Source organism: Canis lupus, chromosome 3 (genome assembly GCF_003254725.2).
Source record: "Canis lupus dingo isolate Sandy chromosome 3, ASM325472v2, whole genome shotgun sequence".
Taxonomy (NCBI): Eukaryota; Metazoa; Chordata; class Mammalia; order Carnivora; family Canidae; genus Canis; species Canis lupus.
Window position 1 is genome coordinate 29,808,606 of NC_064245.1, and position 16,011 is coordinate 29,824,616.

The window sequence follows — 16,011 nt, forward strand, 5'->3', positions numbered from 1 at the left end:
CAAATGTTATTAGATGGCAGAGCGATCAGTGTCACGTACAAAGGAAGGGGTTACCAGGTCAGCGGTCAGCAATAGTAATTGCAGTACTTAATATCTCATTGAACACCTAGTATGTGCCAGTTATTATTCTACCCACTTAACATGTTTTAAATCATTTGTTCTTGCTGTGAATGAAGCACTATTATTATTCCCATTTTGTGGTTGAGGAAACTGAGGCACAGAAATGCTTTTAAGTGCCTAGAATTACACAGCCAGGAGGTACAGGACTATACTGTCTTGGAAGTCTGCATTCTTAGTGACTATGCTACATTAGGGGAAAAATTAAATATTCAATAAGGACTAAAATTCTTTTACTAAATTAGTAGGATATTCCACTCACATTGCTTAAAAATATTCACATGTAACAAACATCAGATAACCTGAAGTTTCATTCTATGTATTTTTTAAATTAAAAATGGACAATCATTTCTTGGCAACCAATTAGATGAAGAATGATTCAGGGATGGGGCATCCAACTCTTGATTTCCATTCAGCTCACGATCACAGGATCATGGGATTGAGCTCCACATTAGGCTCTATGCTCAGCAGTTTGCTTGAGGATTCTCTTTCCCTCTCCTTCTGCTTTGGTCCCTTTCCTCACTTATGCTCTTCTTTCATTCTCTCTCAAATAAACAAATAAATCTTTTTTTCTTTTTTTAAAGAATGATTCAGGAAAATTATGTGTAGCTCTGCTAAGAATTATATATATACCAAATTATATAATTTTATTAACTTATGTTAACCAAGTGGCAATTGTTGATATTAAAACAATAGCAGTTAGTTAATTTAGAATGAACTACATAAACAAGATGCATTTTAAAAGATGTTGGTAACAACTTTAATGCAAGATTGTTATGAACCTTTAGTAACTTACACCATGATAATGGTGCTCTGACCTGATGGACTCAAGACATTTGCTTCTGAAACATTTGGAAGAGTTTTAATGTGTAAGACACCTGTTTCAAGTGAAAGGTAGTTTTTTACATCCTATTGACCAGAACTATCTCTTAACTGCCTTATTTGCTTACCGACTGTATGATAAACTTTATAATAAACATTCAGAGGCTTTAAAAGACCCAGAGCTATCTTCCTAGTCTAGGACAAAATTACATTCAGCATAAATTTGGTGCTGCATTTTATATTTCATTCCTATTATAGGGACTTTACATTTATGACTGAATCCAGCTGGCCAGAGTAACAGATAAATTTCCTTACTTCCAAACCATGTCGGTTACACTGTGCGATCATAGTAACCACTGGACATGAAGATTAATAAAGTTAATTCATATACATGGTACTTATTATTTTACACTCAAAGGCCAATTACCTGTTGTGTAGTTGCTGGTGTCTCCAAGATTTCTGTCAACGTGTTCCCTGGTTGGTTCCGGATCACATCAATGATTAGCTTTTTGGTCCTTAGAAAATTGAGAAGAGACAGACTTTCAGACAGCAGTCCTATGCACAACAGTCGGCTTCCTCCCTATGTGTCTTTATATGTGCTGCACAAACACACGCAAAAGTGGAGCTTCAAAGATGATCCCTTAAAGTGAAACAGTCTATAGGAAATTCACATCTGCTGGAGGCTCCTGCAAGTTTGTGAATGCCTGGCAATCGAAGTCCGGGTTTTACATACCTCATGTTGTGGGAATATGCTATGGGTAACACGGGGACAAGTATGTCATTAGATTCATTCTCTAAATACTTTTTCTTCTTTTTAAACTGGGCTACTTTTGATGAGCAGGAAGGACAAGGGCTGCTGATAGGACGTGCTCCTGCAGAGAATACAGCAATGTTACCTGGTACCCTCCCAACTTTCCTGACCTTACTAATAACATCTAAGCTTCTGAACCTGTTTAATACATCATAAGCCTCTTGGAACCAGTCCAACTGTTATTTTTCCTGGTCTGAGAAAGTCAAGAAACAGTTTGAAGGCCAGTGGGAGCAGCAGTCCCAGATGGGCAGTGGGGGCTTTGGAAGCCGGTGGACACAGCAACTAGGTGGATGGTGTTCAACCCTCAGGTCTGGTAGAGGAGCTAACAACTGGCTTGCATCCTTGTCTTAAGGGGGCAGAAGGCACAAGAAGGGCTCTTAAAATGTAAGCAGCTAGGAAACTCCACTGGAAGTGCTAAAACCACAATACTTTTTCATATGTATCCTTCATGACAATCAGCCACCCCTTCCTATTCAAAGATCGGGTTATGTAATAATGTGAAAAGATTTCAGCATAAAAGGAGAAGGGTCAAGTCTGTGTATTTTTACATGAGTGGGAAAATTATTATTGGATGAATCTTCCTTTCTAAAAAACAGAGATATAAACAGAAGCTGCCTTAAGTTATAAACAGGTCTAATCGATGATTGACGTTTCACTGTTCTTGCTGCCCTGTTGTACTTAACATCATTTCTTTCAAAGGCACTGTGTGACATCACTGGGTGATGTATTTCTTCCTTATCTATAGCAGGAAATGTTCACACAGTATGAATATGGGAAAATGAAAATAAAACATTGTTCATGGTTTGAAGCATTGGGGCAAATGACAGAGGAAACCCTCAGAGTTCATTCCAAATATATTATTTTTGAAAATAGGATAAAATCCAATAAACCATCTGTAGTAGACATTGTTTTTGTCATTTCTTATTTACTGCAGGTCTGTAGGAGAAGAATGATCACAGCCATTTCCTCTGACCCATGGCCTTTCACTGCTGGGGATTTACAGGCTGTCTGGGAATGTCTGAACACTTCCCCCGAGAGTGAGGTGGACACGCAGCTAAATATAGCGGTGTAGGAGAAGGCACTGTTCCTAAGATGGCTGTAGCTTAGAGAGCCAGGTCTTTTTTTTTTTTTTTTAAATTTTTATTTATTTATGATAGTCACAGAGAGAGAGAGGCAGAGACACAGGCAGAGGGAGAAGCAGGCTCCATGCACCGGGAGCCCGACGTGGGATTTGATCCCGGGTCTCCAGGATCGTGCCCTGGGCCAAAGGCAGGCGCTAAACCGCTGCGCCACCCAGGGATCCCGAGAGCCAGGTCTTGTTTCCTCCTCACGCCACTTCCTTTTCCAATCACCGTTAACGTATCAAATAGCTAGAAATTAAAGGACTGTATGATTTAAAAAATGTAAACACAGTCATGGTTTCATATTTGAAATAATATTCTAGGAACTACTTATGATATATTTTTCCAGGAAGCTCCCAGCTCATCTCTTTAGAGAGGGACTGATGACCAAAATGATTAGGGTTACTAAAGCATGCCCTGCCAGGGACCAAAAATGTTTGTTTGTTACGGAGTTGCTCAAGGACAAACTGCCTATACTGTGTCTTTCTCTTGTAATTCTACTTTATGTCAAGCCTGTGGAATTCACGGCCAAAGTTCCACCCCAGACATCTTGCATGCAAGTACCACCCTGTTTCAGGACAGGGAACTGCAGTACGCCTAACGGTTAAGGGCACTGGGATCAGATTGATCTAAGATCCATTTGGGGCTCCTGTTGCTTAATAATTGTGTCGACTTGTGTAAATGATATAATCTCAATGAGTCTGTTTTTTCATTTATATAATGGGACTCTCTCAGAGGCCTTAGTAAGGTCTGGATGAAGAGTCGCATGTAAAGCCTCTCACTAGGGTCTGACAGGTGGTGAGCATTCACTCGGTCATCAAAGCTGCGCTGCCCAAGATGGGGGCCAGTGGCCACAGGTGGCAACGGACTGCTTGAAACATGGCTAGTCCAGATTGAGATGTGTTCAGGTATAAAAGAGGTTATGAAGCTTTAGTATGAAAAAATTAACAGTTTTTAGACTAATTACATATTGAAATGACATTTTCAACATATTGGATTAAATAAAATATATTGGAACTAATTTTACCCCTTTCTTTTTAAAATGGGATTTCTAGAAAATTTAAAATCACTTGTATGGCTTGTGTCAAATTTATTTTGGTAAGTACAACACGGGAACATTCCATTCTTACACAGGAAACTCACTTTGAGAAGCCTGCCTTCCGTTGAAGCCCACTCACTGGACCTGGTTAGTCAGAGGACTTGAGCACTCAGGGGAACCTTTGGAAAACAGTCCAGTCCCTGATGACACAAATGAGGCAACTAAGATGGAAGAGGCTCAAGAGTTACACAAAGGTCACACTCTATTTTCTAGAGTTACAAAAAACAAGTTGAATTCACTTTCCACATCATCAGCACCTCACAGACATGGAGAGAGGTCCCCAAATTGTGTCCCCATCCCCTCTTCTACTACCTTTCTTTTTGCACGTGAAACCTCCAGTTCCTTAAACCTCTTCACAAGAGGATTTCAACAGAGTTCATAGTTTTGATCCCATCTGTTTGCTAATGATCTTAAGATGTGTCTCCTCCTCACCCCAATGCAAACATAATATTCTAGATATGGTCTAACCACCATAAATCAACTAACTGGTTAGAGTACTGGCTCCCTGGGTGTTCTCACGATATGTCAGATAGGCCAATCAAATCTAGGACATTAATTCTGAGTAAAAATTAAGGAAAAGAAAAAGAAATACTGCAGGGAGTTTGTTCATCACAGCTGTGTTCAAATCCCATTGTTGGGAAATGAGACCACATGGTGCTTGGAAACTGGCATGGCCCTTTAGATTTGGCCATTCCACTCCTATGACATCTTCTACTATGCTCTAACTGGTTAGCATCCTTCAGCCTCCCTCTCTGCCAATCTGCCTTAGAGTTTGTCCAAGTTTGAAAAGGAATTTGTGTTTGTGCAATCTAAGGAATATTTCCACTTGTTTAAAATTCTTCTAACATGATTATACACTTTTATCACCAGACATCAAATATCACCTTAGCCATTTAGTGCACATGCTAGTTTGGACCAAAAGCAAAGAGATCTTTCAGGTGGGCAACAGATGCCTCAACTGAATCATGTGATAAGAAAAAAAAGTTCTTAAGAAACAACTGAAGCACTCAGGCAACTAAGTTTGATTGAACCCACAAATGTTGCCTTCTGCTGAAACATGCATACTTCTGTAGAAAAACAAGCTTAATAACGGTCATAAGGGTCGCATTTTTTTTTTTTTTTTAAAGTAAGCTCTATGTTCAACATCGGGCTTGAATTCACGACCTGGAGATCAAGAGTCACATGTTCTACCAACCGAGCCAGCCAGGCACCCCGAAGATCACATATTTTAGGTGGAATCATGAGGTATAATGAGATTTCAGTTGTGTAGTTTTTAAAATAATTTACACAATGTTATTGAATGTCTTCTTTTGCTCATTGTTTCCTTCCTTCCCCTCTCCCTCTGTACTCTTCCCCATTTTATAGATGAGGAAACTGATGCAGAGGTGATTGTGGCTGTAATCCCAGGTCTCCCCAGGATTCCTCAACTAAGCTTTTCTGGTTTGTTCTTTCTATATCAGCAGACTTGGCAGTATTGGCTAAACGGCAAAAGCCCAAACTGAGGCTCCCTATTCAATAAACATACAGAAGGGAAACACAGTGTTTCTTCCTACCCATGTCTGTGCCTTCATGTCCCTCACGTGGATTGGTCAGTCTTTGTCTCTGGTCTGGAAAGATGCCCCAGCATCAGTTATGAAGTAACTGCTCTGCTATCATTCTCATTATTTAGTCTAAGATTCCAAAGAGTACAAAGAACAGTGGCCTTGTCCTCAATGAGTTGTAAAATCCTGTGATTAAGAGTGCAGGCCCCAAAGGGCTAAGATCATGTGAGTTTGAATCTATTCTCCATCTACTAGCCATAGTACCTAAGACATAATTTTTGCCTGTTGTGTGCCTCATATGTAAAATACAGGTAATAACCTCCACCTCTTATGGTTGCTGAGAGTATAACACGACATATTTCAAACATATATATATGTTATATATATATCACACATAAATAATATATACAGACATAAATAATATATACAGAATACATATATAACGCATATATATGTCATCGGTCTGTATCTGTAAGATAGTCCTTGTCACATGGTAAGCATTACATAGGTGTTTGCTATCATCTTCATCTAATTACTAAGAATTATAAAAAGCTAGCATGATAAAAAGTTTATAAGCATAAGGATTAACAATGTCTCAAATTCTTCTACCACAGATGACCCCATGGAGAGGAGTCACTCATCACTGTAAGGTCAGTTATTTTGTAATTAATCATAAAGGGACATTTCTGAAAGTTAAAAACACAACTTGTTTAAGGAGGAAGCAAAATAAGTTTTGTTTTTTGTTTTCTGATAGAGAAAAGCCTGGTATTTTTATGTCCCAAATGCTCTGCATTCCATGATTGTCCATTTCACACTAACTTCTGACAGGTGTTGTCTGATTTCAGTTAAATTTGGTTCTGTAATGAAGATCCTCAAGAACTACATGTTATGTTTGAGTTAGGAATTTGATTTACTAGCTTGGAAAAAAGACATCTCCATAACAGTTTTGAAATCAACATGTAAAGTGTATATTAGGGGTATCTGGGTGGCTCCCGTCAGTTAAGTATCTGCCTTCGGCTCAGGACATGATCTCAGAGTCCTGGGATTGAGCCCTGTTAGGCTCCCTGCTCAGTGGGGAGGCTGCTTCTCCCTCTCTCTCTGCCTGTTGCCCCCCCCCCCCCTTATGCTTTCCCTCTCTGTCAAATAAATAAGTAAAATCTTAAAAAAAAAAAAAAAAGAACTCGGACTATTGCCTTATACACAACTTATACTGCCAAACACAAAAATTAGCTCAAGAGGGATAACACATTTAACTATAGAAGCAAAAACTATACAACTCTTAGAACAAAACATAGGAGTAAATCTTCATGACCTTGGATTGGGCAATGATTTCTTTTTTTTTCTTCCTTTTAAAGATTTTATTTATTTATTAATGAGAGACACACAGAGAGAGGCAGAGACACAGGCAGAGGGAGAAGCAGGCTCCATGCAGGGAGTCTGATGCGGGACCGGATCCCGGGACTCCAGGGTTATGCCCTGGGCTACAGGCAGGTGCTAAACCGCTGAGCCCCCCAGGGAACCCTTGGGCAATGATTTCTTAAATATGACACCAAAAGCACAAGCAACAACAAAAAAATAGATTAACTGTCCTTTGTCAACTTCAAAAACTTTTGTGCTTAAAAGGATATTCCCAAGAGAATAAAAAGACAACTCACAGAAGGGATAAAATAGATGCAAATCATAAATCTGGTTGGGGTCTATTATCTAGAATATAGAAGGAACTCTTAGAGCTCTGCAACAGAAAGACAAATAATCCACTTAAAAACTAGGCAAATGACTTGTATAGGTATTTCTATAAACAAGGTATACAAAATGGCTGACAAGGACATGGAAAGACACTCAATGTTATTAATCATCAGAGAGACGCAAATCACAGCCCCAATGAGATACTACTTCATCACACTACAATGGTTATGACAACACAAAACAAAGTAAGTTTTGGTGAAGATGTGGAAAAATTGCAACTCTTATACCTCTGTGGTGGATATTGAAAATGGTAAAGCCATTGTGAAAAATTTGGCAGTTCCTCGAAAAGCTAAACTTAGAATTATCTTAAGACCCAGCAATTCCACTCCTAGGTTTACACCCAAAAGAACTGAAAACAGGTGTTCAAATAAAAACTTGTACACCAGTGTTCATAGTGGTACTGTTCACAATAGTCAGAGGTGCAAACAAGCCGAGTGTCCATGATACTGCGTATACCCATGCAGTGGAATACGACTCAGTCAAAGACACCGCAGAATCACAGAAGCCAGACACAAAAGGCTACATAGTGTATGATTCCATTTATATGAAATACTCAGAATAAGCAAGTTCAGAGACAGAAAGCACCAGGGACCAGGGACCGAGGAGCAGGAAAGATGTCCCAGGGTAGTGGGGAGTGACTGTTTAATGGTGTCAGGTTTACTTTTGGGGTGATGAATATGTTCTGGAACTAGAAAGCAGTGATGGTTGCATGACACTGTGAATTAATGCTCCTGAATTACTAAATGCCCCTGAACTGTACACTTTATTTTTTTTTATTTTTTTATTTTTTGAACTGTACACTTTAAATGGTTAAAACAGGGAGCACCTGAGGGGCTCACTCAGCTAAGCATCTGTCTTTAGCTCGGGTCATGATCCCAGGGTCCCAGGATTGAACCCTGCATTAGGATCCCTGCTCAGTAGGGAGCCTGCTGCTCCCGCTCCTTCTGCCTCTCCCCCTGCTTGTGCTCTCTCTCTCTCAAATTAATAAAATCTTTTTTTTAAATTTTTATTTATTTATTTATTTATGATAGTCACAGAGAGAGAGAGAGAGAGAGAGAGAGAGAGAGAGAGGCAGAGACACAGGCAGAGGGAGAAGCAGGCTCCATACACCGGGAGCCCGATGTGGGATTCGATCCCGGGTCTCCAGGATCGCGCCCTGGGCCAAAGGCAGGCGCCAAACCGCTGCGCCACCCAGGGATCCCAATAAAATCTTTTTAAAAAAAGGTTAAAATGGTACATTTTATGTCATATGTATTTTACCACAATTAGAAAAAAGCAGTGGCTCTACCTAGTATGGTGATTAAAAGAGTAGACGGCAGTGTTTCCAGCACACAGTAGGGCGCTGTACAGAGCCACACAAAGGCTAAGGCGAGTAGGACAGTGGACCAGGTTTCTCCAGCTAAGATATACGGCTGCCCAACAGGCCTGACTCTGATGGCTTCACTTTTAAAATGAATTCCAGGGACGCCTGAGGGACTCAGCAGTTAATAAGCTCTGCTTTCTGCAAATCACTCGGGGGTATGATCCCGGGGTCCCAGGATCGAGTCCTGCGTCGGGCTCCCCACAGGGAGCCTGCTTCTCCCTCTACCTGTGTCTCTCTGCCTCTCTCTTGTGTCTCTCATGAATGAATAAATACAATCTTAAAAAAAATGAATTCCAAAAATTCGCAGATCCAGGGAGACTCACTGAGAAATAAATATCAATATATATACATGCATGATATTGGGAGTATTTGATATTTTAGACTACTCATGTTGTGGTTTCCGTTCATTAATCCACATGTTTGAGTTGACTGCATTTAGAAAATGATGTTCCAATAACAGACAAAACCAATCATGAAAACATTTCTTCCCATTACTTCTGAGGACAGAATGTAGGAGTCACAGGATAGTTGGCCTTGCTGTATTCTCACGGCAGAACCACACCATCTGCCTTTCCGGTCACCTTTATAACTGGCCCTTTGAGAGGAACCCAGAGAGCAGACCGCACACTATCCCCCCCGTCTCCGTCGCCCTGCCCTGTGTCATCTCTCTACAAATTCAATCTGACTTGCTGATTTAGTAGTCTAAGGAGCTGCCCTCAGCTCTTATGAGGGCAGGGTCGTGTTCGAGTCCTGTAGCTCGGCCTTCGTCCTACAGCCCAGCCTTGCTCCCCACCATCACTTGACACTCCTGGAGTGCAAGGGACCGCTGATGGTGCTCGCTTACTGCCAAGTCCCCAGCATCAGGCCAGGGCCCCGGACGCAGAGCAGATGCTCAAAGATTTGCTACGTGAACAGAGGAAGCCACATATAACCTGAGGACAAACTAATGAAGCCTAACAGAAGCAGCACACATTGCAACATAGGACACTGAATTAAGTTTTTTCGCCATTTTTATGGATGATTATGAATATCTGGAAAAAAAATTAAGTGGAGATGAGCACTGTTTGAATCATGTCAGTGGCAGAAAGGAAAGCTCTTGCTACACAGGAGAACCACCTCAGAACTCAGGACATGTAACTTGCAAGTAGTATGTAAAGTATTATTTAAACACATAATTATTCCACTTGGGCCCCATTTCTCACTTCCATTCTCCACCTCACTCTAACACACAACGGATTAAAATGCACTCTTTTCTTTATATAAAACAGTACTGTTCTTGAAAACAGATCTCATTCTTCCTCATCTTGTTTGTAAAGGACTGGTGTGAACATCCAGGAGGCCTTGATGGAAACAGTGCAGTATAAAAGTCTGAATACTTCATTGTAAATCCTAGGGGGCAGGAACTAGGGCACAAGTCAAAGCTGTAAACATATCCAGGCTGAGCGTAATAGGAAAGAAGGTTAATAAAGCAAATGACAGTGTGCCTGTTACAGTAACACTGTGTACCAGACATTAAATATAGGTTAAAGTATTTTCTCATTCATGTTTTCACCACTCTGAAACAGTTATTTCCCTTCAGTTATGTAAGGACTTTACAGGCAGAACTAATCACTTTGTTTCTTAAAAGAAAGGAATCAAATTGCTACATAGAAAACTAAAAAACAAGACAGGCCTCATAAACTATTATGATATTTAGTTTCCTCTTAAGTGATAAATGATCTATTATCCTTTGGTCAGATTTTTGGTGAATAAACAACATACTTCAATACTTAGATATATGAAAATGAATTATCTGGGGATTCAGCCTATTTAAATTTGCATGTTTTAAGATGCATAATCAGAGACATGCACCCATTAAGCCCCAAACTTACTTTATCATGAGGCTTTGGCCATCTATAGCTTCACCGTCCCCTAGGTCGTACTTGCTTGTCAAATAAAGGGAAATCTCCGTTTTTGCCAGTTGATTGAGTGTATTTGCCTTGTTAGGGTCATTGGGGTCAACTGCTCCCTCCCCTGCAGAAACAAAACATTGTTATTCTTACATTCACTCATTGTTTTGGGAGCATCAGCCATGTAAGATAAAGGTTTTATGGAAAAGACAGATCAATTGTACAGGAGACAATGGTCTTCATTTTAAAAAACACACATTCTAATATATGAAAAGGCTTTTAAAATCTCTCTCTCCCTTTTTATAAAAAAAGATTTTAAATAATCTCTACCCTCATCGTGGGGCTTGAACCCTATAACCTCAAGATCAAGAGTCGCATGTTCCACCAACTGAACCAGCCAGGCATCTCTTAAACAGTTTTTTACTTAGGGGCACCTACGTGGCTCAGTCGGTTAAGCGGTTAAGTGGCTGCCTTCAGCTCAGGTCATGATCCCAGGGTCCTGGAACCAAGCCCCACATCTCATCATCAAGTTCCCTGCTCAGCGGGAAGTCTGCTTCTCTCTTTCCTTCTGGCCCTTCCACTGCTTCTGTTCGTTCTCTCTCTCTCAAATAAATAAAATTTTAAAAAATCTTTGATTTAAACATTAAAATAACTGGGACATAGAGACTCTAAAATAAAAAAATCCTTCTAAAATATAGCAAGGAATTTGTAATAAATTTGGTTCTTTAATGATTTTTCTTTAATGATATAGGTAGACTAATCCCTTTTGATGCATCTAGAGTTTACTTTCAAGAATATCTAATTTCTTTGTAATCTAGGACATGATGAATTACAGAACTGTTAATGTGGGAAGGGGCTAGTGTAGTCATCTTCTTAAGTAAGGTTAAGGTTTTTTTTTTTTTTTTTTTTTTTAATCTAGAAAAGGAAAACTGAACTACTAAACCCAAACCACAGGATAAGTAGAAGGCAGAAGCTCTTACCAAGAAAAGACTCCACACTAGGCACCTCCCCAAGTGATTCTAGTAGTTCATTCAGCAAGTCCTGCTTTTCAGGTGCAATTGCATCCTGGTGTTCCAAGAGGAGCTGTATAGAGTGAGCAATAAACATAGAGACACAAATAAAAGTAAATTCTTAAGTGCTACCATTTTTACATCAAGTTCCCTTTCCATTTTTTTCCAAGATAATTTTCTTCTAATATTGTTTGATTCTTATTTAAAAAATTTTTTTTACAAGTAAGCTGAATGCCCAACGTAGGGCTTGAACTCATGACCATGAGATCAAGAGTTCCGTGCTCTATTGACTGAGCCAGCCAGGCACCCCTATTTGAATCTTAATTACAAGTTTGACATTTATTAAAACTAGATACCATAGGGAAGCACAGTTTTTAGTATTATCTTAGAGGTAAGTGCCCACTTTACACGAAGAAACGGAAGCTTTGTGAAAGATGTCCAGAAATCCTCTTTTTAGCAAGATCTCGTGAGATAAGCCACGGTGCAGCCTTCTACCACTTAGCCCCTGTGCTCCTGTCCACCTTGACAGAAGAGGTCAAAGCTGGGGAGGAAAGAACCTAAAATAAGGCAGAAATCTCTTGTCTAATATTGATAGCAAACTGGAAGTGCACTTCAATATCCCTTCGGAGAAAAATTATGCAGTAATCAAACACTATGGCTATATATATATATATATATCACTACTATTAGCTATTTTAATCTGCCTAGCATTGAAGGTCTTTCAAGGGTAGGGATCACAGAAATGCCCATATGGTTCCTTGGCCTGCGATCCAGACATATCAGGGGTTTCTTCGTATGCAAACTCCGAAAGCATCAAACGTGAATAAAGAAAGGAAGGCATTACTTAAGTAAAAAATAAAGGTAATATAAGGACATAGTGAATCTGGAATGGTAGTACGTATATATTTGGAGGAAGATAAATTAATGACAGAACAAAATAAGGTGGATACATTTATGTTCTTGCCTCTGAAGAGCCAGGAGAGCTGATGTGGCTGTTGTTTCTGGGGAGTGAGGATTCAGGCTAGCTTCTACCCTTTATTCTGGTAATCATGGAACATAAACATTTCTTGAAAATATCTTTGAAGAGCACATTTTGAGATTCTACATATTTTTGAGGTTCCTTAGAGGACAAAGGGGCAAGCAAGTGGCCACACGCAGGGCGAGTCGAGCTACTACCAGGCTTGCATGTACATGTGGACACCTCCTCGTTTGAGACAGACCATAGACAGGATAGCATTTCTCTGCAATTACATTACTCCCACGTTATACATCTGCTTCCAACCAAACACATGAAGAAAATCCAAATTGGTCACAAGCTGTATTTCCCAGGAAAACAGAATCTTCTGTTTTCAATTTTTGTTAACCAAAAGAACAGATGATTAATCTTTAAAGAGTAACAGTCTAAATTAATACAGTAACATTTTTTTCTTTGCTATCCCTGGGAAATGTCTCATTCTTTTTTTTTTTCTTTTTTTTGAAATGTCTCATTCTAAAAGAGAGCTCCCCACCACTTTTCCTGCATGAAGATACTGCCCTCAGCAAATGTGTAGCCAGCATGTGGACATTTTTTTTTGAGATGGATAATCTACCATAAAAATAGACAACAGAGTCGTTGCTGAAACATGAATGAGTCTACTTGCCCATTAGAAAATTACTCTTGCAAATGATGCATTGCCGGACATGGTTTATGATTTTGAGTGCTTATATACAGAGAGAAGTATAGCCTCGTCGTGCAATCAACCACCTCCCTCCTTCGGCTGGCCATTCACACTCGCCTTTGTCTAAGATCACTCAAAATGCCTATGGAGAGAGCTTGTTGTAAATGTCAGGGAGGTTCCTGGGTCCAACCTTGAAAGAGAGAAATCAAAAGTAGATCCAATCTTTCTTCCAAACCTGTATTTATGCTTATTGGAAGGACTTAATAATACAGACTGAAATTCTGAGCAGCCAGTTTTGCCACTTGTTTGTGATGGGGGCAGGACAAGACCTTCCACACGTGTGTATTTGTTACGCTTTCCTCCTAGATGTGTGTGTTAATTCAAAATGGGTGTATCCTTAATGAGGGCTTCTTGACCTCTAGTGTGTATCTGCAGAACTTGGGTTCTTGTTAGAATGCAAGTTCTGATTTGGGAGGTCCAGGGTGCATTTCTAACATGTCCCTAAGACTTTGCTTGGAGGAGCAAGGTCGTAAACTATTTTCAAAAAGGTTTTCTTTTAGGAACCAGACTTTCAGGAAATACATTCCATTTGGTCTTAAAAACAACAACAACAACCACCACCCCCAAAAGACTCTCAATGCTTAGCCTCTCTTCTTACTTTAAATGATTGAGGAGCCATCGAAGGCTTCCCCATGCTGAGCTAAGTGTGCTGACCCCAACAGACATTTAATATTCCTTTCATGGCTGATGGTGCTGATGTGTGCATGTCATCTGGATAGAGACATTATGACATACCACAAACTATGAAACTGCCTTTGAGAAATGGGGTTTTCCAGAACAATAGAAATGATTCTTTGCAGGTGGCTGATGTTGGGTGGGGTGTCTTCTCTTTCCCAAACTTGAACAGCCTGCTTATTTTCCCTCTCCTAAAGTCCAACATTAGAAAAGAGAGGATATTCTGATTATCCCAAAATTTTACTGGAGAAGCTGGGAAGATTCTGGAAAGGGGAAGAGAAATAGTGTGGGGGTTCAGGCAGTGTAGCCCCTGGTGGGTGGAGGAAATAGCAGGGCCTCTCCCTACCAGGACTTAAATTTCAATTCACAATCTGACTTTCTAAACAGATCATGTAAGCAGTAAGCTTTTCTTTGTTTACTTGTTTGGGAGGAGTTTTTTTTTTTTACACAGAAGAGAGAATGAACACACCACATATAAAGTAAACATGACTTGTATACAAAAGGGAATTTTATTCATTGTATAAGCCAGGGAATAAATAATCAAAGGTTTCTTAGGAGTCTGAGTATTATTAGCATGTGTTTACAGGAAGCCCCATAGAGACTAAGCATTTTCAAGATAATGGTGTCTGAACCGTGGGTCCACGGCTAAGACCCCTTCTCATCCCCACTTACTGAATGTGTGCTGATGATTTCTTCAATTGAAATATAAATGACTGGTTTGCTGACTGTCACCACATCTGTGTATTTATCCATATTAAACTTTTCTTCTGGCTCAGGGACATTACAGGCTTCTTTGAAATATTTCCTAACAAAGAAAACAAATTCTTAAGACAGAGTTCAAATTTCTGAGGTAAACAGCTTTGTCAAAACACTGAGGAAATAATGAATTAGGACTAGTGCTTTGTTCTCCACTTCAAACTTTGTGTGTGTGTGTGTGTGTGTGTGTGTGTGTGGTGGGGGGTGGGAGGGACTTGTTAGGGCACATTCCAGACTGGCTCCTAACTATGGAAGCTGAGTCCATGTTTCTGGACATTGGACCCAGCTCCTTGCACAGAAATGGAGAGAGCAGTGTGGCCTCAGGTTCTGCTAGTGACTCAATGTAGTCAAATTACAGGCAGGTTATTTAAGAAATGTTATTCTGAGAACAGGGCCCCCGAAATTTAAACATAAATGTGTCAAGACTCATAGTCTTTGATCTAAGAATCAAGTCTTTCTAGAGAAAATAAACTGGAAAGCAATCCATCACATGTGCTTTTATTTATTTATATTATTTTTAAAAGATTTTATTTACTTATTCATGAGAGATGCAGAGAGAGAGGCAGAGACACAGGCAGAGGGAGCAGCAGGCTCCTCACAGGGAGCCTGATGTGGGACTTGATCCCAGGACCCTCGAGTCATACCCTGAGTAGAAGGCAGACGGTCAAACGCCAAGCCACCTAGGCGTCCCTACATGTGCTGCTTTTAAATGGTACAAGCTCCTGGGCCTAATCACCCTTCTGAGTGTCTGTTGCCAAATTGACAGAAATTCAAATTAAGCCTACTGTACTCTTAGTTGATCCAAACAACAGTTGCTAGCTGATTGAAAGGCTGTTAAGGCTATCACACAAATACATACGATGTCCTATTCCTCCAGTAATCAGATTCTAAAAAGTCTGCTTTTTAAATAATAGCAATTTGAGACAGTGAGATCAGGAAATCCAGGGGCTCTCATCCTGGTTCATAAATCAACCTTTTGTACAGGTAGAGAAGGCATTTTATTCTATAATGTAGTAGATTTTCTTTTCTTTTTAAAGGGAGAGTATAAGTGGGAGGAGCAGAGGAAGGAGAGAGAATCTATTTTTTAAAGAGATTTATTTACTTATTTATTTATTTGAGAGAAAGAGAGGGCATGTGGGGAAGGGGGGGCAGGCAGAGGGAGAGAGTCTCAAGCAGACTTCTTGCTGAGTGTCGAGCCCACTGGGCCCCATCTCACGATCCTGAGATCATGACCTGAACCAAAATCTAGAGTCAGATGCTCAACTGACTGAGCCACCCAGGCGCCCCCGTACTGAATTTTCATACACCAGAAATTACCCTTGGTGTACCTCCTAAGGGTAGCC

General features: G+C 40.1%; 1 protein-coding gene across 2 annotated transcripts in view; it reads right to left on the reverse strand.

The window, feature by feature from the left end:
- IQGAP2 (IQ motif containing GTPase activating protein 2) overlaps window positions 1-16,011 on the reverse strand; it is a 288,002-nt gene that overhangs the window by 10,897 nt on the left and 261,094 nt on the right. For both annotated transcript variants that reach the window (XM_025438205.3, XM_025438204.3), the window contains 4 exons: window positions 14,585-14,717; window positions 11,490-11,592; window positions 10,492-10,633; window positions 1,367-1,454 (listed from right to left, as the gene is read on the reverse strand). In XM_025438205.3, coding sequence (XP_025293990.3) covers window positions 1,367-1,454; window positions 10,492-10,633; window positions 11,490-11,592; window positions 14,585-14,717 — 466 coding nt within the window. The remainder of the gene's footprint in view (window positions 1-1,366; window positions 1,455-10,491; window positions 10,634-11,489; window positions 11,593-14,584; window positions 14,718-16,011) is intronic.